At 36.2% G+C, this 26,162-nt stretch overlaps 1 protein-coding gene across 3 annotated transcripts in view; it reads left to right on the top strand.

The window, feature by feature from the left end:
• SLC6A15 (solute carrier family 6 member 15) overlaps window positions 1-25,405 on the top strand; it is a 52,792-nt gene extending 27,387 nt beyond the window's left edge. For all 3 annotated transcript variants that reach the window (XM_020883316.2, XM_020883317.2, XM_020883318.2), the window contains 9 exons: window positions 166-292; window positions 1,547-1,728; window positions 9,161-9,271; window positions 12,301-12,542; window positions 12,645-12,837; window positions 13,711-13,903; window positions 16,752-16,911; window positions 22,577-22,739; window positions 24,007-25,405. In XM_020883316.2, the coding sequence (XP_020738975.1) occupies window positions 166-292; window positions 1,547-1,728; window positions 9,161-9,271; window positions 12,301-12,542; window positions 12,645-12,837; window positions 13,711-13,903; window positions 16,752-16,911; window positions 22,577-22,739; window positions 24,007-24,378 (1,743 nt within the window). In that variant the 3' untranslated portion in view covers window positions 24,379-25,405. The remainder of the gene's footprint in view (window positions 1-165; window positions 293-1,546; window positions 1,729-9,160; window positions 9,272-12,300; window positions 12,543-12,644; window positions 12,838-13,710; window positions 13,904-16,751; window positions 16,912-22,576; window positions 22,740-24,006) is intronic.
• The last annotated feature ends 757 nt before the right edge of the window (window positions 25,406-26,162 follow it).

Genomic DNA, 26,162 nt, shown 5'->3' with positions numbered 1-26,162 from the left:
TCAAGGCCTATGAGAGTCATCATTTTAGAAAAGCTAATGTGTTTCAAATAAAAATTAAAAAAGTTTCTTTTTTAAGTATTAAATGGGCTTTGATGCATTTCATCTCATTGTTTCAAAGGTAGGGGCAGGAGAATTTTAATGTAATCACACTGTTTTATTTTGCAGGTATGCTTTTTTGTGGCTCTCTACTACAATGTCATCATTGGCTGGAGTCTGTTTTATTTTTCTCAATCTTTTCAGCAGCCTCTGCCTTGGGATCAGTGTCCTTTGGTGAAAAATGCTTCACACACTTGTAAGATATCTACAATATAGAGTTTTTGTATCTAAAGATCATAAAGTTAGTAAAGCCGGGAGCTTTCAAGATATTTTTTCTAAAATCTTTCAAAGTTATAACAAACTTTCCTTGACATACTTAGAAAGATAGATGTTTGGCATCATTTATCTAGCTCTTTATTTTATTGTTAGTTTATAAGTTATTTTATTGTGCCCCAAGATGTTAGGATAAAAAATTATCAGCCTTCAGTTACAAACTTAGACATTATTTTATTTTGTTCGTCTTTATTGATGTCTTACATTTGAATTAAAATAAAAAAGAGGAGAAAAAGAATAATTTAGATTGAAGAAATTGTTTTTATGTCCTGGGTTCTGTTGTTCTATGTTTTTCTTAACTTTTAATTTTATATCCTAGAATATAAAGAATAATTCTGTAGCACTGTCTGGTAAATATCAAATGTAACATACATATGTAGTCTAAAATGTCCTAGTAGCCATATTTACAAAAAGTAAAAAGGGACAGGTGAAATATTTTATTTAATCCAATATAGCCAATATATTAACATTCTAACATAAAATTAATTTAAAATAGTAATGTAATAATTTACATTGTTTTTCTCATACTAAGTCTCCAAAAACCCCTTTGTATTTTATGTTTACAGCACAGGTCGCTTGAGACTAGCTCCATTTCTAAGGTCACATATGCCAAGCAGCCAGCATTTTTGTTGGCTCTGCCCCTAGGAAGTCAGATAATTTTGGTGGCAAAAGTGCTATAAAACTGATATGTTTTAATCACCTTGATAAAAGCTTGTGCTTTGATGCTTAGTCTTGTCTGACTCTTTGTGACACTTTGGACTGTATAGCCTGCCAGGCTCCTCTGTCCATGGGATCTTCCAGGCAAGAATACTGGGGTTGGGTTGCCATTTCCTCCTCCAGGGGATCTAACCCAGGATTGGAACCCCAGTCTCCTGTGTCTCCTGCATTGGAGGCAGATTCTTTACCCGCTGAACCATCAGGAAAGCCCCTGATAAAAACCTCACACATTCCTATTTTAGAAGTGTGTAACAAGATAAGCATCAAAGAGGATTCGTGTTTGTTGATTTTTTTTTTCATATTTTTGCACAGGAGATTTCATTGTGGATTTAAATGCTTCTGTAGAATAGTAGTACTTTTCTAAGAAATGTTAAGAATTGATTTACAGTCTTACTGGGGGAAAAAATAGCCTCGTTACTCTTTCTAGTCTGAAATGATTGTGTTACTTTTCTTTCTACAGTTATAGAGCCAGAATGTGAAAAAAGTTCCGCCACTACCTATTATTGGTACAGAGAAGCACTGAATATTTCCAGTTCCATTTCTGAAAGCGGTGGCTTAAACTGGAAGATGACCATCTGCCTGCTGGCTGCCTGGGTTGTGGTGTGCTTGGCCATGATCAAAGGCATTCAGTCTTCTGGAAAAGTTAGTATGTCAGAGCCCCTCCTGCTTCTGCTAAACATCTAATCTCCATTCCTGGGAACTATTCCCACCCCTGGCCCTTCTCAACCCCATGTAAATAAATCTGTCTGAGCAAGCTGCAAGTAACACTTCAATCTAGGCAGTTAATTAAAGACTGGTAAAAAGTGGTGTTTTTTAAAAAAAATGTGTTTAGACCAAGGAAAGGACACAAATAAAGATGTAAGTTTTTTTAATAGTGAAATCTAAAGTCGTTTATAATCTTTCCCTATTCTATCAAGATCTGTTTTGAAATTTTTTGTCAACACTTAACAGTCCTTTCTTTTTGCTGGTGTTCAGCTGAACCTAATGTTTTAGTTGTCTGATTAGTTCCAATCATGAAAATTGGGAAATGTAGTAGAATAAAGAATTTGTTTATGTTATTTGTGTTATATCATTTTTTTCTCTGCTATAGGTGCTCTAGGGAATAGTTGCTTACAAGATTTTAAAAGCCCATTGTGGAGTGTTTCTTAAAAATCTGAACATGAGGTAGTTATAATAATCTCAACAAGAAACTTAGAATAATATAAAAGACTAAAGGGCATGTGGCCAGGACAAATGGAAAATTTTATGAGACTGTGGTTGAGAATGACATTGAGTTCTAGATACCCTAGGAAATCAATCAGATAATTTTTTAAAAGGGTGTATTAGGAAAGTAATTGTTATTCACTATTTTGCTTTCATAGTACATCCCCCTCTCCCCATTGCCATTGTTTTAAAGCTCTCTATTTCTTTTGTCTGTATCACAGCAGGAATTAATTTTGGTTCTTCTCTCTGCCCTGTAACAATCCATCTCTGTTGTTTTTTCTTTCCCAAGTATAGATCTGATCATATATCTTTCCAGGTTAATATATTGCCACTTACCATCATATACTGACTAATAAGAGTGGGAATAATTATATTAATATAGCAGCAGTAGTAATAGTGGTAGTAAATGATGATGAAGATGATTCTGACAATGATCATAGCAGGAACAATAACAGAAGCCAGTATTTATTACATATTTACTTTGCAGTAGGCACTGTGAAAAGTGCTTCATATACTTTATCCCATTTAAATCTAAAAAAAAAAAAGAACAAAAACCTCTAAGAAGTAATTGCTACTCTCAGACCTGCTTTACAGATTAAAAGAACAAGTTTGTGGAAACAGGTAACTAGCCCAAAGAATAAAGGTTAGTAAATGTTGGTACCTAGAGTCAAACCTAGCTCTGCCTGAAGCTAACGCCCACGTTATTGAACTGCAATGCTATAACCTCCCTCGCTGTGACAACTTTCCCCCACTAAATAGTGAACTCTTTTGGGCAAAGTGTGTGTACTTTATCTTTGCTTCCTGTTGGTTCATATTTAATTAGAAATGTTTGACAGTTTTTACAGCTTGTAAATCACAGCTGATTTTACATTTAGCTTCCTAATGAAACTTCTTTACTATTTTCCTTTGCAGAAATGAATATGGTAGATAACACACCTGAGTATTTTTTGGTCTTTTATAAATGCTAATGTAGTCTGTGATTAAATAAGTTCAATTAGTTGGTTCCACTTGGTGTGTCTTCTATAATGTCACAGCCCCAATATAGTCAGGTTTTAAATAAAGGAACAGATTCCTAAGCCAAATCTAACCATATTTATAGGCTTCCTAAGATAATGTCATTTGATAGAATAAGAACCAACTGTGTCCAGCCAGGGAAGTCCAAACATCTCTCTGCTCACGTCTTAATACCACATTTTGTTTTTTCTTTATCTGAGTATGTGTCTTATCATTTAAAGAAAATGCTCATACTTTTCTTAGCACATATTTGGGGTGTTTTTCTTATGTAAAATAACTTTTCTAGAAAATCTAATACAATTTCTAGACTATATGTGATTTATTATTTCAGTGAGAAGGCTTAGGGAGAGACTAGATTTTCAGGAGACTTTGAAGAAAAAATTTAGTAAGCACAAATAAGAGAGAAAGCTGAAAGTAATATGAACAAAGTTATGAAAGTCTAAATGTATATTTGCTCATTCTGAACCAATCAGCTGAATACAATAAGAAATTTATTAGGAATATATGTAAAGCTCTATTTGCCAAACAAAAAAGCCTCTGAATAAACCCACCAATGTGGTATAGAGAAATATGGTTTAAGGATAATGAAGTTTAAGATTAGTATGTGGAAAAAAAAACAACTAAGAGTATTTAGCAGCTAAAAGTCTTCACCAACACACACACACATACAAACAGAATGCTAATTTGAAACTGCATGAATTAAGACAGGAATATGACAGTCTCATCCTCCTTTAGGTCAGGTGGGCACAAGTCAATTGAATTACACCTGTAATACTGGATTTTTACCAAAATCCTTATTTTCTCCTTTGTTATGGAGAAGAGCTATCTTAGCTTTGTAATCACAATCTTCAAGTAGTTGAAGAAAAAGGAATAAGCCTTCCTTATCCCATGTGGTCACAGAGAGTAGAACCATGGTCAAATACTGGGGGTTATGGAGAGTGGTGGGGTGGTGGTGATTCTTCAAGGAAAGGAAGATCTTTCGGGAATCAAGCCTGCTAACAATGAAATTAGTTGTCTGCAGTGGTAGAGACTCAGCACTAGCGGAGGTGTCCAGTGGAGGTGGTATGGCCGCATGTCCTTTGTTGGATCCTCTGTGAAGGGGATGCCTACCTCCAGGGAGATGGATAGAAATGAGAAGCTCCAGGCTTTCTTTATCTCTAAAGGTAGTATTTTCTACTGGTACTGCCTTGCTATCAGTACTACTACTGTGCCAAGTAAACACTCTGCATACATTAGCTTGTTTAATCTTTCTGTCAACCAGATGATTTACATGTTCATATCCCCATTTTACTGCAAAGTTAAGCTTAGGAAGAATAAATAGAATTAAACAACTGGTAAGTAGCAGAGCTAGAACTAGGCTACGAAATCCTCAGAGAGAATGACTGTCTGAAGGTATGTTTAAACATTTTAATATAAAAAAAGAGAAAAACAACTAAATGATTTCATATGTTTACTGTTTTTCGATAGAGTAGAATGAAAGTATTTTCATATAACATTTTGATTTGTAAACTTATCTCTTTTATTGAATGTCCTTGCTGTGAAAGGCTGTTCAGTTTTGGAATTCTCCAGGTCAGAATACTGGAGTGGGTAGCCTTTCCCTTCTCCAGGGGATCTTCCCAACCTAGGGATCAAACTCCGGTCTCCCACATTGCAGGCGGATTCTTTACTAGCTGAACCACAAGGGAAGCACTTTTAAGGCCCAGGGAGTGTTAAAACCAGCCAAAGAAACATATTTCATTGTTTTAGTTCCCAGTTCTTAAGGAAACTACTTAAGAGTCATTCATGTACTCACTGAACACATTTATTGAGCACCTACTATGTGCTGGACACTGATCTAACTCTGGAAATGCAGCGGTGAACACGGCAGACAAAATACCTGTCTTCATGGAATCTCCATTTTAGTGGAAGAGGCAGGCAATAAATCGTAAAATATTAACAGGTAACAATGCAAAAAATGAGAAAGTGCTTGAGGGGTAGCATTTTACATATAGTCATTAGATAGAATTTAAACTATTTTTAATAATATGCAACTGATAATTTTAGTATTCTGAGACTCATTAAATGAGAAGAATTTGGGTTTAAAAACACAAAATGGATACCTCTGTAAGATACTGACGTCAGACACATCTTTAAATCTCAGAATTAATAAGTAAATATTTAATAAGTAAATATTTTAATAAGTAAATATTCAATAAGTAAATATTAATAGATATTTAATAAGTAACAAATATGTAATGAGTAAATATTTAATAAGTATTTTATTTAATAAAAGTAAATATAAGTAAATAGTTTAATAAGTAAATCTTTTCTTTAATAAAATAATAATTTAATAGTAACTAATTAAATAAATAAATATTTAATAAGTAAACATTTTACTTATAAATAATAATAAGTAAATATTTTTTATTCTTTTACCTGCTCACAGAAGAAGCAAATTCAGGTGTGACCTACCTAATACTGCTTAAATGTTTTTATGTTTAAAATCTTGACTTTCACTTTTCTTTATGTTACATCCAACATGAAAGCTTCCTGTTCGTTTTTGGGCGAAACTAAGCTAGAATCTTATCCCTGAAGCCAAATGAGTGTCTTTAAGAACTTAAATACTTGCTGAATTAATAAATGAAGCTTGAATTGTCTGATCATATAATTAGTACATCATTTTTTAAAGTACTATAGAATAAAGGTGAAGGTTTTCTTTTTTTTGAGAGAATATGTACAGAAAGGAAAATTTCCTATGAATTGGCTCTTAATGTACAATATTTTTGAGTATCAAAGAATGTGCAAAGGATAATAGGCCACCCCACCTTTACTCACATAGAACCTATAACTTAATGGGTGAGACAGATAATTACAGCAGAATACATGCAGTAAAGAGTTGCAAATAATAACTGCATGATAGCAAAGAGGCAGCCACTGAAATTAACCTGGATTTGGGGGAGGGCTTCACAGAGGAGGTAAATTTGGGGCCAGAGTTTGATGGTTAAAGAAGAGTTCAGCAGAAAGTTCAGAGAGAAGACACCAGAGGCATGGAAAACAGCATGTGCAAGCCCAAAGATTGCTCAGTAACCCTGTGTGACTTTTACATACAGTTTGTGCATCTTGAGGGAGGTGAGGCTTGAAAGGGTAAGTTGACTGCAGGTATTAAAGTATTTATGGACACTAGTAAAATGATTGGCTGTTACTTAACAAACAGTGTGAAGTATTTGAGGTTTTTTTTTAGCAGTCCATTAACACCATCAGATCTTTAGAAAGATCATTCTGGTAGCAGTGTGGGTGATGAATTTCTGAGATGGAGAGGAGAGCTGGCAGGGAAAATCTAGAGGCAAAGTGAGCAGGAAGCTAATAGTGAAGTGACACGTCATTGAGGATGAAAGCAAAGGGGCTTGCAAGAAATTTGGAGTCAGTTTGGGATCAGTTGGTTATGGGATGTGGAAGAAGAACCATATTCTGGTGGTTTAGAGTTATTTAGCATGGACAAATATAGCTCCAGGAAGAATCATTTACTTCATTAGCTTCTAATTTGAAATTATGTTAAAAATATACTGAGGTATATCATATCGATTAGAAAAAATCATTCCCAAACTATCCAGATTATTTTAGTGTGCAGCCTTCATTTTCACTTTTAAAATAAATGGCTTAACAGAAGTCCTGTTGTCACTTTGTTTAGTCACTCATCCAGGTCCGACTCTTGTGACCCCATGGACTACATGTAGCCCACCAGACTCCTCTGTCCGCGGGATTTCCCAGGCAAGAATACTGGAGTGGGTTGCCAAAGGCACCAAATTTGAGTTTTGTTAAAGAAAAAAGACAACAACAAAAAGATGAACTATTGTGCAGAAGTGAATCCACCCTTCTAGTTAGCTTCAAGACTTGAAAGAAAAATCATAAAAGGAATAGCTGCAATTCAAGTGAGACCAAGGCTATTTGAATAGATATTGTAGACCCACAAGTTTAAAAGATGCTAAAAGAAAGCAGAAAGAATGAAAAGTACTCCACCTGAAAGCATTCTGATTTTTAAAAAATCACGAAGTGTGGATGAATGGATGCAATTTGAAATTTAGACCATTGTGAATTGATTGAAAAATTATATTTCTTTATAATTAGAATATAATTACTTTTACAGAAATTTAGGTTCCTAATTATGCAGAGATTTTATTTGTAATATTTTTAATAATATTGAAATATAGTTACAAAGTATACAGAATAGAAGTGCAAATTATTGTGCTGACTTCCCTGTTGTCTCTCTGCAATTATTACAGGATTCAGTATCTCTCACCTGCCTGAGTCATCCTCTGCTATGGCAGTTATTTCAGTTTTTCCCTCCATTCTTCTCACCTTCCCTCTATTCCTTCCCCCATAGATGCATATCATATACCTAATAAGTGTTAACAACTCTGTTAGATGTTTGGAATTTGGTAGTGAGCAAGGGAGAAAAGGTCCTTGCCTTCACAGAGCTTGTATTTCAGTAAGGGAGACTGGAAATTAACAAGTAAACACAGACAATTTCAGCAGTGTTAAGTGCTGTCAAACCAAATCAAATCAATATCATTGAAGGTTCATGGGACATAGGGAAGGGCATTTGGGGGCCTATTGGATGGGGAAAAAGGCATAGTCTTGTTCTGAGTGTTCTATGAAGATTTGAAAAGATGAAGCTGAGAAATAATAAAGAGGAGCAAGTCACAGGCAGGATAGGAAAGACAATGCCTCAGACTGGAGGCACAGTCTGCTCTGACCCTGAAGCTCAAGACTTGGTTTCCCTTGGGGCTGGAGCTCAGGGAAGGCGTCGCGGGGGCGGGCAGGCAGGTAGGCAGCCCAGTGTCAGGCTTTGCAGGACAGCCGTCTGCATTTTGTTCCTACTGTGTTAGAGATTCCTGGAGAGCATGTAAGCAGGGAATGAAATAGCCCGGGTGATGGTCTGGAAGCCAGGAAATTATAAACTGCGCGGAACTACTTCTGGATGTTTGACTTTAACAACTGTTGGGTGGTGGGAGATAAAGATTGGTGGGGACAGCTTTGGGGGAAATCCAGGAATTTTAGAAACCACATGGAGATGTCAAGGAGGCAGTACATGTCAGGTTAGGACAATTGCTTTTCTATGATAAACATTTGTTTAATGATGAAGACTTGTGAGGCAGAAAATAAAACATTTACTCTATTATTCAAGTTCTATAGGAGCCTTAACAGGGACCACTGTCTAGAAGGTTTACAGAATTATAATGGAACTTTGCTTAATTTTTTTTTTAAAGGACTTTTGCTTTCTAAAACTATAAAGTAGGTACTTGTTAAGGAGTTAGCATCCTTTTGTTTCCCTTAAATACTGCTTGTTTGTGAACTGTGTGAACTGTGAGGAATCAACACTATTCAAGTGACATCACACCTATGGACTATTTTAAAGGAGATTAAATAAGGAATATTTCCCATTTTTCATTATATCTCAAATAGATCTTAATGAATCACACCAAATCAAGACTAATAAGCCATTCTACTATGATGACTAAACAATGTACTAATAGTATTATTTTATTATAAAAGGGTCATTTTCCCAGTATGACGATATGAAGTGAACGTGTTAGTCACTCAGTTGTGTTGAACTTTTTGCAACTCCATGGACTGCAGCCCGCCAGATTCCTGTCCATGGAATTTTCCAGGCAAGAATACTGGAGTGGGTAGCCATTCCCTTGTCCAGGGAATCTTCCTGACCCAGGGATCAAACCCAGGTCTCCTGCATTGCAGGCAGATTTATTACCATCTGTGCACCAGGAAAGTCCAGTATAGTGCAGCACAAATAATCTTTAAGTATGAGAAAGAACATGGTTGTTTGTGTGTCTCACCTATTTTCATCTTTCTTTCTTTGCAGATCATGTATTTCAGTTCTCTGTTCCCGTATGTGGTACTTACATGCTTCCTAATCAGAGCGCTCCTTTTAAATGGTTCAGTTGATGGCATCCGTCACCTGTTTACCCCTGAGGTATGTACTGTATTTCCAGTTAAGGCTTATGATCACAAAAGCTTTATGTTGTCAAAATATTCCCACAGTTAAATTTAAGGATAATTGTTCGAACCTACGTACAACAATGTGCACTAAACTATTAAATTATAACTGTTATGTTAACCAGCCTAGTAAAACCAAGACTTTTAGATATCTATAGTTATGTCCAGCTCTCTCCAATTTTAAATGTCCCACTTCATCTAGAGTAAGTTTCACTATTTAAACTTCAGAAGTTCCTCTTTTACAATAAATTAACTTCCCATTTTTACACTGGTACAGTTTAGAACTTATCAATCTTTACTCTTCCTCTTCTATTTCAGTGTTTTTTAACCTTTTGTGACATGGACTCCTTTGGGAAAAAAAAGAAAAAACTAATAATAGGATCTTCTTACCAGAAAAAATAATGAACATATTAATTTGCTTAGTGTCTTAAGAGGATGACAGAATTCCTAAAGTCCATGGACCCAGATTAGGAATGCTATTGCACTCGAAATCCTGTCTTAGAAAAAATTCAAGGTTTCTTGTTCTGTTTTGAGGTTTTGTATTTTCTAGAATACTATTTATATTAGTGTGTTTGGGAAGTTCTGTAATTTTTATAAATGCATATGCATTTCAAGAAAATTCCGTTAGGTTTCCTAAAAGGCTCAGAACTTAAACTCTGTCATTCAACTTAGAGCTGACCTCAATGTAGGGCTCATTGAACCTGATTAATCAATCCTTGTGGACTTGTCATATTGGTTTGATAGGAAAAAATCAAAAACATATTTGAGGTGCATATAGATTTTGGATATTCACTGAAATGAAATCATACTTCAATTAGTGTGCTAACACTATCATAATCAGACAATGAGTTATAAAAACACAATCTCAGTTTAGTTCAGAAATTGGAAGTTGTCAGGATGACTGCACCAAGCATCGTGCTGAGAGACTCAAGTAGGAGATCTTAGCCTCCCTGGAATTGTCACCGCTGGCAGCCGCTGTGGTACTGTGAAAAAGAGGCAGTGTTTTTTGAGTATCTGGTTCCAAGTTGGGTTCTGCTCATTCTCAAGTAGCAAAAATGTTGACATTGTGATCTGCTTCTCTTCTATTGTTCAAAAGTCCTGTAGAGTTATGGAATTCCTCAGTGAAAAATTAGTTCACATTTATGAATTTCAGCTACATTATCATTTAAATTAGCCACAAATGGGCCATACTTAGTGACCACAAATATTTCCTTTTTACAATATAGGGAAAAAAAGTTTTCTGAGTTGAAAACAACTAGCTTTGGTGTGCATTCCTGGAATATCACCTTTCTCTAAGTTGGTAATTGTTTGTGACATGATTCTAAATATTTGATGTAAATAGATATTTTGGAATATAGATACTTGAATATGACACTTTTACATGGTCCCCATGTTTAAAACTGCAATACTTGGTTAACATTTTAAACCAGAACTGGAAATAACTATTAGAATATAGTGAATTACTTCCTCAGCTCACTTTGGACTATTGATAAGATTGTTATTAGGCCATTGTAGGATGTGATAGTTAATATAATAACAATAAAAAGTTGTCAGTTTCCTTTAAATTTAAGTTGTTTATGTAAGGGAGAAAGTATCTAAGTACACAAAATAATTCTCAGTGAATGCAGATTTAGTTTCTGAGTTGGAAGTAATCAGAATGTCTTTAGTAAATAGGTATTGTCTGCCATCTAGTGGGAAAAGTAGAGAGAGACAGTTGAATGCGTTCGGTTTTTATTTGCTGATTGTGTCCAACTCTTTGAGACCTCATGGACCACAGCATGCCAGGCTTCCCTGTCCTTCACTGTCTCCTGGAGTTTCTCATGACCGTTGAGTCAGTAATGCCATTCAACCATCTCATCCTCTGTCACCCTCTTCTCCTCCTGCCCTCAGTCTTTCCCAGCATCAGGGTCTTTTCCAATGCTGATCAGCGTAGCTGTTAATATAGTCCACATGTTAGCAGCTATTGAGGACTCAGTGTGGTAGGCAATGTGATGAGAGTATTTACATGCTTTCTTACTTTCATCTTTCAGTTGAGAAAAATTAAACTCAGAGTGGACAGGCCACTTACCCTAGGATGCACTATTTTTAGATTATTAAATGACTGTCTATGGAAGTCATGCTCTTAACCACATCTGGCTTTGTTCCCAATAAAGGCAATTTTATTGCAAAGGTGAAAAGAGATAAAATACCGATTTAAGTACTACTATTACTGAAATCAAAGTTAACTGTTTATTGAGGTCTTGGCCCAATATGGCTAATATTAATTGTTCCATTTAAAAGTTTTAGTTACATACAGTGATAATTGTTTAAGAAAGCAGACAAAAACCACTGCAATGATATAAAGTAATTAGCCTCCAACTAATAAAAATAAATGGAAAAAAAAAAAGAAGTAAAGCAGAGTTACTTGAAAAATATGTTCAGCACAGATTCCAAACTTTAGAACTTTAAATTACTTCAATTTTCAAAGGAAAAGCTTTCAGGAAACTACTAAATGAAAGGGTAATACCTATGTGAATATGCAAAGTACAAATAGCTCAACTCTACCCAGCTTATAATTATTACCTGCTTTGGCTGTTAGATGTCACCTGAAAACACAAAACTTAGGGCATTACTTAAATAAAATTTATAACTTTTATGGCTAACTGATTTATTTTGCTTTGGAAAGAAAACAAAGCCATAAATAGAAATAAGCGAAGATAGTTCATTTCTCTCTCAAATAGTCCTTTGATTTGTCCTAAAGATATTTAAAATTTCCCATATGATTTTTTTCTCCATGTAAGTAACATCTCCATCTAAAGTTTCGATAGTCTATGGTCTTTCTTATTCACTTTCCTTGTATAATTCCTCAATGAAAAATTTGTTCTTTCTCGTTAAGAACAGATAATCCTGTTTTGAATTACCTTTGGGTGTGTGTCATGATATATGTAAACGACAGAATCAACTCCTTGTAGATTATTGAGGAATAATAGTTTGTAGCTGACTTCTGTCCTGTTTAATTTCAAACAGCTTGAAATCATGCTGGAGCCGAAGGTGTGGAGAGAAGCCGCGGCTCAGGTGTTCTTTGCCTTGGGTCTGGGATTCGGCGGCGTCATCGCCTTTTCAAGCTACAACAAAAGAGACAACAACTGCCACTTCGACGCCGTCCTGGTGTCCTTCATCAATTTTTTTACTTCCATCCTGGCAACACTGGTGGTGTTTGCAGTTCTGGGCTTCAAAGCAAACGTCGTAAATGAGAAATGCATTGCAGAGTATGGTCATCAGTTACCTTTAGATTTGATGGCATAATTGTATTTGAAAAAAATCTCCTTCCCATACCCACAAGTGTTTATTAATGATGTTTTGCTTTTCAGAAATTCGGAAATGATCATCAAACTTGTGAAAATGGGTAACATTAGTCAAGATATCATTCCCCATCATGTCAACTTTTCAGCTATTACTGCCCAAGATTATGACTTAGTTTATGACATCATTCAAAAAGTGAAAGAAGAAGAGTTTCCCGCACTTCATCTCAATGCCTGTCGAATTGAAGATGAGCTCAATAAAGTTAGTAGTCTATGTTTAAGTACTAAAACAATTCTCATTAACTTAAAATATGCCTTACCCAGAAGACTTCTTTTAGGAAAAGGACCTTTAAAATGCCTGTGGAAGAGCATGCTATTTCAAAATTCATCTTTATTTCAGAGAGTGTATTTTCTTAAGTCAGAAAGGTTTGCTTTACTTTAAAAAGTAGTTTCACTGATGAAGCCACAATAATTTAAAATATGAATATAAATAAGGTGATTTTCACATAGAAAATGAAATTAGATACATTTGCTGGTATAATACTTAACACAAAACTTGAATTATGATGACTATTTACATATTGCATAATTGTTTGGACACATGAATGATATTTCCCATCTTAATAGTTGTGTTTGTTAAGTCATGATTAAGTCCTTTTTCTAGCCACTGTCATATATTTGAATGAACACTATATAGGGGAACGTGAATAAAGAGTTTTGCATAAATTGTCATCTCTCTTTATTTTGCCAAAAAGGAAAATATTATGAAGAAATTGGCCATTAATCACGTGCTTTAAGATGGCTTAATGTACCTGAGACTAAACATAAAGAATCGTGTGCAGGAAGTTACAGATGAAGCCACCATTAACACAACAATCTTAAATTCCATAAGGAAAGATTTAAATACTAACTTACTCTTGAATTTTTAAATGTTGGCTCTATCTGTGATCTTTATGAGATAACATGATCACCCTGAATTTTGTTTAGAGGCACATTTCTTAGGAGACAACATGATGATATCAGTGTGATTATTTCCAGTAACTGACCCACATTATTCAGTTTCCCTGCCTTTTCATATACATAGCCAGCATTGCACGTGGCTCTGACTAACGTGGCTATTCTATATATCTTACAGGCTGTTCAGGGGACTGGTTTAGCTTTTATTGCCTTTACAGAAGCGATGACACATTTCCCCGCGTCTCCCTTCTGGTCGGTGATGTTCTTCCTCATGCTAGTAAATCTAGGGCTTGGCAGCATGTTTGGAACCATTGAAGGGATCATCACACCCGTGGTGGACACTTTCAAAGTGAGGAAAGAAATCCTCACCGGTGAGCTTTTATGTATTTGACTTTTCATTGAACTGATAGCAGGTCATTTTACTCTTGGTGACTGATCAGAGATGGAAATAGGAAAAGGGTTTATTTTTAAAGTCCACTTATTAATATGTTTCAGAAGTATTTGTTATTTAGGGATTTATTTATAATATTTATACATTGCATATTTATACTATGTAAATGAAACTTAATGTAGATTATATTATTATTAATTACTTATTAGTTATCACTTATTATATTTCTGTTTATTAGTAGTAATGTCATTATGAAGTGCCGGTACTAGAGCAAAGTCAAAGAATGTTCATGTATAATTTTGTATTCAAGTTAAATAATTATTAAAAAAAAGTTCAGATCATTGGATTTTTCAAAAGTGTATAGCTGACATTGACAAACCTAAATTTAGTTTTCATATAAAAGAGCAGTTGTAGCCTGATAGAAGCTAATATATCTAGGAAGGAAAGATAATAACATGATTTATCAATATTAATGGTTGTTAATAAGTCCAATTTGCAAGCGGTTATTAAGGTACTGGCTGTGTATTGTCCTTGCATTTGAGGTATACCAAGGATGTAAGAGAAATTACAACAGAGATGCAGACATATAGGAGAACCTCTCCTCTAAGCAGAATAGAACTGCTAATTAAAATCAACATGGGTAGATAAAACTTGTATCATGTAATACACTGACAGCATGATAAAGACTTTACATGTTCTGCAAATTAAGAAGCAGCAAAGAAAAAAAAAGAAGCAGCAAAGATCATCTAAACATATGAGGGAACTACCAGCAGAAGGCATGGAAATTGAATGAGAAAGGGCAAGGGTCTTCTCAGGGGTCAGAGGATAGTTTTAGTTAGTAAGCACACCCAAACAGAGACAAGGGAAGCAGCGAGGAAGCTGCCAGACCAGAGTGCAGCAACATTGTTGGTAAGTGATGCAAAACTAATTGGGAAAAAAACCATACAGATGATCTTGACTGCTGGCCAGTGGTGCACAAGCTCCACCACAGGCTCTGTGTTTCGTTCTGAAAGATTCAGTAGTCACTGGCATGTCAATCACTCTCCAGTCATATATGCCCTGATCACTCATTGCTCTGTATAGTGTGTGTCCAAACAATTTCAGCAGCTTGTCACATACATACATCTAGATTTCTTTAATTCAGTTGGATGCAAAGGAGAAATGTCTCTTCCTTTTCCTGAAAGGCATGCTCTGCTTCTGCAGTTTCTATTTATTTTAAGGCTATCAATATCCTCTGACATGTAGACTAAATAACTGTCATCTTTGCTGCTTTCCTCATCATGCCCTCTATCTCAACCCTCCTGATATAAGAGGGCTTGCAAAATTAAGGGAACAGCAACAGCGTGGGGGGAAAAACACACATGAGAGTATTTGCCAACCCCCAGTGGAAGGCTTAGTAGACCAGAGTAAAGAGGAATATACTCTCCACTCCCTCTACCTGTATTTTGGGATCACACTTTTACTTCAAGTCACTTACCTTGAGGAAATGTTCCCCCATCACCTTTGTCAAATGTTCTCGTCTCCTTTGGTATGACAGTAGGACTTAGATCTAAGTTACTTATTATCTGTTCCGCTCACCTCGTCAGCGAAGCTTTCCGTGTCTGTCCCACCTAGAGTACACCTTCTTCCTACTTACACTGTGATGCAATTAGGCGAGAGTGAGTGTGATACAGGCCATGGTTCAAATCGAAGCTCTGCTACTTCCATCCTGAGACTTTGAGTATGATTTGCTGTGACAAGCATTTAAATATTTCAATATGTGTTAGACTCCAAGTGAATGCTCTTAATGCTTTTCCTTTTCTACCTGATGTGTTTATATATAATATTTACTTATGGACGATGTAACTCATAGCACTAGCCTAGCACTCACAAGATGAAGGAAATGGCTTAATTTAACCTGCACTTATTGAGATTGCTAGGGAACCTCCATTGGGTGGAACCCAGGGATGCCTGTTTTCTCTCCTTCTCAACTGCCTTCACCTGCCCCACTTGTGTTACTTTTACTCACTTCTGCTAGTAGGGAGTTGAGAAAGACAGCCCAGTCATCTCTTATCTTCTCTGCTAACATGCATGAGAGAATAAAGAGTCTAACCAAAATATGTGAGTAGTGTACAGATTCCAGAATTCTCTCTCAATTTCTACAGTAATGGTATCTGGTTGGAAGTTTCTGCATCTTTCTGCAGTGCTCCTACAGAAACTCCCTTTAACTCTTCTTAGTTAACTGGAGAATCTGCTTGCCCATCCCTGTCGTAACTGTGTTTCCAACTCATCTGCCCAGACAATATCAAGGTAGAGAATGGGTTACTGCTAAGGGGTCAAACTTTTTTTTTCAGTTATGCTTTAACAATAATCATATTTCAATCAAATATCAAAATATATGTTATCATAGTCTTATAAGGCACATTCATCTCATGATTAATTTGAAATTTCAATATTGCTTCCAATTAAAAGTAGAAATTACCTGTGAACATTTGTTGCCTGAAAAGGTCACTTTTCTATTAATAATGAGACATAGGTATGGAGATTTATACTATTATTATCTTCTCTGTTTTGCCTCATTTGTCATTTGGGCTTGGTACTTACATTTCCACAGACTCAAGGAGATGAATTGAGTTACTGCCCTACAATGAATTCATATTAAATCCAGGGCTAAATTCAGGTAACTAATTGCCAATATATTCCATGGTATCAGGAAAAGTATCCTATTCATATTACTGACAACTTATAAAAAGTAGAAAAACAAAGTGCATATAATAATTTATAATGCCATTTAAAAGACTTGATTCTGACAAGGTCTTATTTTTTTTTAATTTATTCCTTTTGTTCAGTTATCTGCTGTCTTCTGGCATTTTGTATTGGCCTGATATTTGTGCAGCGCTCTGGAAACTACTTTGTTACAATGTTTGATGACTATTCTGCAACCCTGCCTCTGCTAATTGTCGTCATTTTGGAGAATATTGCTGTATCCTTTGTTTATGGCATAGATAAGTAAGTATATTCTCTTATGCATCCATTTTACATCTCTGCTTTGAAAGACTAATTGTTAATATGTATCTCACTTAGAAGAAGAGAGAAATGACTGGAGAAAAAATTTCCTTGCTACAAAAATCAATCTTCTGCAGGCTCTTCTCCATTCAACAGTTTTAACAAAGCAGATCTCCTTATTAGGTGATGAGATAGAACGGTGTAGATGGTAATGAGGTTTAGGAGTCTGGAGCTTTGATTTAATTCTGGTTATCAAATAGGAACTTCCAAGAACTTGTGTATATTGGCTAAGTTCCAAGAATCTTGTTAAGTCGTTTTGAGCCATTGTTCTCTCTGTTTCACACATAAGAAAATGCAGGCTTAGTGAGACACCGAGTGACTTGCTCATCACACACCTGCACAGACGCAGAGCTGGGACTCATCGCCGTTTCTGCGCTGTGCTGCGTTTAGTCACTCAGTCGTGTCTGACTCTTTGTGACCCCGTGGACTGTAGCCCACCAGGCTCCTCTGTCCATGGGGCTTCTCCAGGCAAGATACTGGAGTGGGTTGCCATGCCCTCCTCCAGAGGATCTTCCCAACCCAGGGGTTGAACCCAGGTCTCCTGCATTGCAGGCGGATTCTTTACCATCTGAGCCACCAGGGAAGCCCATTTTTACTTAACTCTAAGGTCTGTACTTCTAATTATGTTGCCAACCTGTTTTATCAGACGGATTTTATTTTGTTATGCTATAAAATGCCTTATTTTATCATGTTACACAATGATTTGTGTAGCAGAATCATTTTGGGAAGATATATATATATGTGTATATGTATATATATATATGTGTATATATATGTATGTAGTAAATGTTATATATATCTTGAAGCAGTGATATATATATATATATACATATGTCTATGTATATATATATCTTGAAGCAGTATATATATACATATATGTACATATATATATATCACTGCTTCAAGATATATATAGCATTCACTATATGTAACATATTTATGGAGTCATGACTTGAATTCACTAGATGCCTAAATCTTTAAATTATATACCTACTTGGTCTGAAAAGTATATAAACTTTTGTGAAATGAAGCATTTGAGTAACTCAGAATAAAAACATTTCTGGAGGCCTTGTCCAATATTGTTTAAATTTGTTGTCTTTAAGTAGCATGTATGGATTAAGGCAATAAGATCATCAAGCTTATTAGAGGTTTCTCTGATGCAGGAATAAGTTCACTGAATGAGGACCAGAGTCCTCTTCAACAACATAAAGAACTTTATTGTACTAAGTGAGCTTTGTGACAAAACTTAGAGAATATTTTATTACTGTTAAAAGCTCCAGGCAAGCAAAGGTAGGGAAACTTACATTTAATGATCATGTACTAAATAGCAATAGTAGTAATGGTTGCATATTGTTTAGTTGCTAAGCTTTGTACAACTCTTGCGACTCCATGGAGTATTACTACGTCAAAATAAAATGGCTACACAGCCAAAGAAATGATCAAGAAAATAAAAAAGTAACCTATTGAATGAGAAAAATATTTGCAAATCAAATATCCAATAAGGGGTTAATACTCACAGTGTATAAGGGCTTATAACTCAGTAGCAAAAAAAAAACAACAACAAATCAATTAAACAATGGACAAAGGATCTGAATTTTTCCAAAGAATATATACAGATGATCAACAGATACATGAAAAGTTGTCAACATCACTAATCATCAGGGGAATGCTGTATGCATTGTCTTAATCCTCATAACAGTATTCTGTGGTGACTAATATTACTCATATCACAGATGTAAAATTGGCCTGCCTTGTATAGGAGGACACAGTATCTTAGTTGTAGAGCCAGGACTTTTAACTTTAATTTCAAAACCAGATATTTCTATAGTCTACTGAGCTACCCCCAACTCCTCACCTGCACTGTGTTGGAATTTGATATTGTTATTGGACTGATCTATGGATCAGTAGGATCATAATCTAGTTTTCCATTTAGACTTTTCATCATTTACAACAGGCATAATGGTGAATATTTCTTTTTAGTAGTTCCTAAATAGTAATTATTATAACATCAAGATGAATAATATTACTAATACTTGCATCTATAAATTTCTGCTGTTTGTTAGATAGTGTGCTTTGCATATATTGTCCATGAGCCTCAAAATGACTCTCCAAGATGGGTATTATCTTTCTTGAGAATGCCAAAAATGAAGTTCAGAAGGACTAAGATACACATTTAGAAATTATGGAGGTATGATTTGAAACCAGATCTGTTGGTCTCTAAAGCTAATATCTTGTCCAAGGAGCAAAATTAGAATTCTCCCATTTAAAATGCTCTTATTTAATTACTTTTCCCTCCCTTAAATGTCTGCAGGAATCTTAGGCTCTTCCTGTTCACCTTCAGTAATGTCATGAACTCAGTTCTGCTCTGTCATCTGACATGTTTACCTAAATTTCCAGAGACAGGGTTGAGAGGAGCTTTCTAAAACCTAAATGTTTGAGATAGCAAATTCAAATGCAGAAAAAGAAATATTGTATGGGCTTCCGTGTAACTCAGCCGGTAAAGAATCTGCCTGCACTACAGGAGACCTGGGTTTGATCCCTGGGTTAAGAGAATAGGCAGAAAAATGATTGAGAGAAGATGAGAAGGAAGATCCTGTGATGCTGAAAGTGATGGTTGCATAGATTGCGTTTCCCCAAGTTTCCTTTTTAAAATGAAGGAGAAAAAGAATGACTAGAAAGCAAAACAAAATACCCATGGACACCGGAAAGAAGATATTCCCATGAACCCTCAAATATGAAAGGCTGGGACAAACCACTGGCAGCCACAGAACCTGTGCGGTATCACATCTGTGTGGGTGATGATAGCGGATACACAGCTGGGCCTCTGACAGCTCTCTACTCACTCCCAGCTCCTCCGTGCAATGTGTGGTAGGCTGATTAACATGAAGATAGTGAGCAAAACTGGGAGAAATAGTATCTTTGCCCTCATTTAGCAGAATGCAGAGGGATCCGAACACAACAAGATCATCAGTGCTGGAACAATCTGGTCTCTAAAAACTTGTAATGAACAATCCAAAGTTCTCTTCCAAGATAAAGCTTTGCACTGAGGGCAAAGTGGCGGGAGCAAAACCTGAGCTGAGCAGGAGATAGGTAGTAGAGGCTTTGGAAAAGGAAGTCCAAGTAAATGTGGGAACGAGAGCAGAGGTTTAAAAAAAACAGCTGAGAAATTATGAGGCCACCTTTTCTGAGCTTCCGTAGTAGCTCAGATGGTAAAGCGTCTGCCTACAATATGGGAGACCCAGGTTCGATCCCTGGGTGGGGAAGATCCCCTGGAGAAGGAAATAGCAACCCACTCCAGTGTTCATGCCTGGAAAATCCCATGGACCAAGGAGCCTGGGGGGCTACAGTCCATGGGGTCGCAAAGAGTCAGACATGACTGAGCGACTTCACTTTCACTTTCCAAAAATAGAGAGGAGGGGCTTCCCTGGTGGTCCAGTGGTTGAGAGCCTGCCTGCCAATGCAGGGGACACAGGTTCAGTCCCTGGTCCAGGAAGATCCCACATGCCAAGGGGCAGCTAAGCCTGTATGCCACAGCTACTGAGCACTCATGCTACAGGGCCTGGGCTCCACAACAGGAACGAGGGGCCCATACAATGCAACTAGTAGTCTCTGCTCGCCACGGCTAGAGAAAGTCCGCGCAGCACCGGAGACCCCAATGCAGCCAAAAATAAGTAAATAATTTTTTTAAAAAATGAAGAAATGCCCATCTATCCTTCCCTCTCCAAAATTCAGGAAATTTGATTTCACTTAAATGTGGTTAAATCATAAAAAAAAGTCATTAAGAAAAGCAGAAAGGAGCAGAATAATATCCCTTCAGATAACAAATCCACACAAGCAAAACAGATGGAAAACTAATAATATTTCAAAATGAAGTTGAAATAAATGTTGATGCCACAAAAGAAGAGCATATATCAGTTATTTTAAAATTGAGAAATATAATAATTAGAGACAAGGGAGATTTGAAAACAGGTGATAAGACTCAGGAAATAATTGTGGATAACAGAAAAATCATTTAATAAATTAAGTCAAATTAAAACAAAAACAATAAGTACAATATATATCTCCTCAAGAATTAAAAGCTAGAAAGGAGGGATACTTTTTAAAATCAAAAAGAAATAAGTAAGGATAAGAAAATGAATAGAAACAGCAGTTAAGCAAAGATGATTCAACATTTGTACAATGAGGACCTCTAAAAGCAGTGGCTGGAAAATAACTCTAAAAACTATAATTAAAGAAAAATACTGAAGCAAATAACTTGAATGTTGAAAGGGCAAATGATATAGTTGGAAAAAATAGACATAAAAGCTGACACCAGGACAAAGCCTAGGATGTTACTTGGAGACAAAAAAAAAAAAAAAAAACCATGCAGGTAAAAAACAGTACAAAACAAATTATTTACAAGGGAAAAATCTGATGGTCAACAAAATTTTTGTAACAGTCTTACATAGACATATTTATGATTTGCAAAGAAAGAAAATGTAAACTACAGATTTTAAATTCAGCTGACCTGACATTCAAATATAGTGACCACAGATAATTTTAAACATGCAGGAAATTAGGGAATATAGTTACTGTGATCCCTTTTGAAGAATCTACTGGAGAACTAGCTTAGGACAACTAAAAAGTCTACAGAAACATTGGTACAAGACTGGTGGATGGGCAGTATTATTAAATATTAAGGGATATGAGCTAGTAAGTAATGGTGACATGCTCCTGACAGTGTTAACATCACAAAGCTCTAAAGTGTGAATTTGGGGAACTCCTTGGTGGTTTGGTGGTTAGGACTTGGTGCTCTCACTTCTGGAGCCCTGGGTTTGATCCCTGTTCTGCGAACTAAGATCCCACAAGCCATGCAGCCAAAAAGAAAAAAAAAAAAAAAGCAAGTCTTATTTCAGGTAAATCATGTATCAATAACTTGACTTTAAAAAACAAACGCATAAGTCTAATCATTACTCAGTCTAAGTGCTAATTCACAGGAAATAGAGGATCAGATGCACTTGCAAAGCCAACAGTGCGGGGATGCAATTATTAACAGCAAAATCTAAATTGTGGGAAACTACGGAACAGAGTGCCTGGCTCATTTAAAAAAAGAATGATAGAAATGACACAGAGATGTAGGAGGCACTTAGCAGAGATGAAAGGACTTTAGAATAAAAAAAAATCAAAGAATCATAATGTGTGGACCCTCTTTCAATTAAATGAACCAGACTGAAAACAGAAATGAGAGTTCGGATCAGTTGGATTGGATGATGTGAGTTAATTATCTCTAGATAAAAAAAGAGAGAGAAACAGGGAAATTTTAATGTATTGCAAATATTGTGTTCATAGCATGGAAGGTCATCAGTTGGAGGAGACTTTCCAATAATTGGCTTAAGGGGACTTCACCCAAATGAAAAGTACACTGGTTCCATTTTACATTATAAATGTTCTTAATTGATAAGTCATGTTCAGTATGACCTTTAGATTCAGTATAAAGTGTCATAGGGTATCATGTTTAACACTGGTCAAACCATTGATATAATGCACATTTTAAAGGACATTTAATTTAGCATATTTTAATATAGCTACCTTAACTCGAGGAATAATTAAATTCTTTCTTTCTATTTAGGTTTATGGAAGATCTAAAGGATATGCTGGGTTTTGCTCCCAATAGATATTATTACTATATGTGGAAATATATATCTCCTCTAATGCTGTTATCACTGCTAATCGCTAGCATTGTGAATATGGGATTAAGTCCTCCTGGCTATAATGCATGGATGGAAGATAAGGTAAAATAAAAAGAAGAAAGTCAGATAAAAGAATACACAAAATATCATTTTAGAGGTTTTTGGCTTTCACTTTTTTCAGTATAGTTTGCTGTTTAATGGGTAGTACTGCTTTTATGCAGGGATCTTAAGATTTATATTTTGTTTGGCCCCAAATATGTATGTTTTTTATTTGTAGTGAATATGTTTAGTACATAAGAAACATTGACTTGGACCTCATTAAAGTAATTTTATCCATGTCACTGTAGATGGACCAATCATTATTTAGGCTTTTGATGCTAGAGAACATATTGATCAAACCACCAGAAATTTTTCCTGCATAAATTTATGAAATCATATTTGAGACACTCTATACCAATGAAAATATGCATCAACCCTGTAGACATAATTTAAATAAATATTGAAGTAGAGTTTTGCTATAACTGTCTTCTATTAGCCATGAATATTCAGTTTCTGTTCTCAAGTTGCGTTAGCTACATCGTCATGCAGTCACAAGATATATATTATCTATTAGAAAATCAGAATGCTTATTTTTTAGAGCTACCTCTGACCTTTATTCTATGGGCACTAATTCTATATAACAACAACTCAATTCATGACTATTCTAAAAACATAAGTCTTCTATCCTTTATCAAAACCCTTGGGGACAAATGTAGTTCAAACTTTAATTTCAGATTCTAGAAAGGTAATGTGGAGAAGGAAATGGCAACCCACTCCAGTATTCTTGCCTAGAGAATCCTGTGGACGGAGGAGCCTGGTGGTCTGCCGTCCATGGGGTCACACAGAGTCGGACACGACTGAAGTGACTTAGCATCCAGTAGCAGCAGCGGCAGAAAGGTAATGTCGCACATAGAACAGGTATCCGTTGCTTAGTAACAGTGACCCACAATGTAATGACTGAAAGCAGTGCTGACTTATTATTTCTTAGGGTTTTGTGGATAAGCCAGACGATTCTTCTCTGGGTCTTGCTTGAGTCAACTCGTGCAGTTGACTAAAGTTGGAGAGCTGGGCTCTCTCTATGTGAGCTTTCGTTCTTGACTTCTTCCAGGCATTATGGGCTCAGGGCAGCATCTAAGGCACAGAGGCAGGAATCATCAGGCTTTTAAGGCTTTTCTTTGGAAGTTGCTTACTGTCACTTCCACAGCGACTTATTAATCAGTCACAAGACTAGCCCAGATTCTTCGCTTATAAACCTGAGATAAATATAATTTTTTTTCATATCCCTGCAGAGAACGCTAGATGATTAATAATTATTTTTTGACTTTAACAGGCATCTGAGAAGTTTCTGAGCTACCCAACGTGGGGGATGGTCATCTGTATCTCTCTGATGGTCCTGGCAATACTGCCCATCCCGGTTGTCTTCATCATCCGCCGCTGCAACCTAATAGATGATAGTTCTGGTAATTTAGCATCTGTCACCTATAAGAGAGGAAGGGTCCTGAAGGAGCCTCTAAACTTAGAGGGAGATGATGCAAGCCTCATTCATGGCAAGATATCAAGCGAGATGTCCTCTCCAAATTTCAGTAAAAATATTTATCGAAAACAGAGTGGATCACCAACTCTGGATACAGCTCCCAACGGACGCTATGGGATAGGGTACTTGATGGCAGACATGCCAGACATGCCGGAATCTGACTTGTAGCTGGAGGTGGGGGGCGGGGGGTGCAGAAATCAGTGAGTGTTATTTGGTTCATTTTTATTAATGAACATTGGCTCTACTAAGAGAAGCGTCAGACTTCTCTTATCAGAGGGCGATCTCAGGTGTTCCGTGGCTGTGATCTTTAATCCTAATGGTAAGGGTAAATTCGGCTTGACCATTCCTTTGGATTCTTCGGTTTACATTTGGGCAGAAAGAGTCACAGACAAAGCGTACAATAACTGACTGAGGTCCACACTGGTCGGAAGTTTTAAAAGTACTTCTGGCATTTTTCTTTTCCAGGGATTCCTATCTCTAAAAAAAAAAAAAAAAAACCAGGTGTTACCTCAGTTTCTAACAATTTCTGGATGTCATGCTATGGGCAACTCAAAAATGGTGTACTTCAAAACTGATGAAGTTTGCCTTCAGGGTAACCCCCAGGATTAAAATGAACAGTTCTGTAAGCTGGTGCCGCTCAGCACACTTCCATGAACATATCGTGTAGATAGGCTGCACTTATTTTGGTAGCATTGATACCTTCTTAGGCTATTAGTTGAAGAAAACTGCAAAGTATTTTCTTATGTAATAGCTGTCTAGAGCAATAGTATCACAGAATAAGAAGGCACTGATGCTGGGATGAAAGGTGAAATTCGGAAGTGACTGGGGATCATGTGTGTGATGGCTGTATATTTTGTGTAAAATCCATGTGTGTGAAAATGAATTAAGAATGAGTCACTGAGCACTCTCAAGAATTATGCTGATTCCGCATTTTTCTATGCCGTGTGCCTAAAAACCTACTTGATATTTATTGTGGTTTCAAGATTACTCATAGTATATTTCTATAATATACTTGCAGTGTATATAGCTGTATATTAGTACTCTAAGTACTGATTTGAAAACTTGAAGCAAGATGGCATTTTATTTCATATCTTTCTGTTTTGCTTCTGTTTTATGCAAATATAAATCCTTTTTTAAGTGATTGTTAAAATTGTATGGCATTACATTTTAAGCAACAAATAAAGTTCAAAAATGATGTTTGTTTCCCTCACTGATTTTTCTTGTGCTACCTGAATGGGATTGTCTTGCACCTCTGTCGGCATTATTATAATTTTCATTTCATTATAATTAATCATCACATTCCAAGTGGGATTAATAGATTGACTAACAGAATTACCACTTTAGGGACAAGAGAAAAGGAGAGTCTTATGGCTAACTGGTGTTCTAATGTAGTCTCATGGGCTTCCCAGGAGGCTCAGTGGTAAAGAATTCACCTGCAATTCAGGAGATGTATGTTCAGTCCCTGGGCTGGGAAGATACCCTGGAGAAGGAAATGGCAATGCACTCCAGTATTCACATCTGGGAAATCCCATGCACAGAGGAGTCTGGTGGGCTACAGTCCATGAGATCACGAAAGAGTTGGATGAGACTGAGCAACTAAACAACAGTAATAACTACATAGTCTCACAATTCTTGGAAAAATGCTTATAGGCTCCCAGGAAATCACATGCAGAGGTGACTGCTTGCTCGATCGGTATTGTCTCTGAAGTGTAAAAAAGTTATGATGTTTTCTATGAAACTGTTGTATATATGAGGTCATCTAGTTAAAAAGATTTTATTTAACTGTCCTACCACTATATTGGTCATATTTTAAAAATAGTGATGGATAAAGCAGCAAAAGAGGAGAGATAGTGTACACACTGAATCCATTGATTTATTTTGGCCAAATATTCTTCATCTGCTATGGAATATACTAACAGACTGCAACACTGCATTTTATAATTGCACTGGTG

This window comes from Odocoileus virginianus, chromosome 24 (assembly GCF_023699985.2).
Source record: "Odocoileus virginianus isolate 20LAN1187 ecotype Illinois chromosome 24, Ovbor_1.2, whole genome shotgun sequence".
Taxonomy (NCBI): Eukaryota; Metazoa; Chordata; class Mammalia; order Artiodactyla; family Cervidae; genus Odocoileus; species Odocoileus virginianus.
Note: the sequence above shows the minus strand (reverse complement) of the source record. Positions and strands in the feature narration are given on the sequence as shown.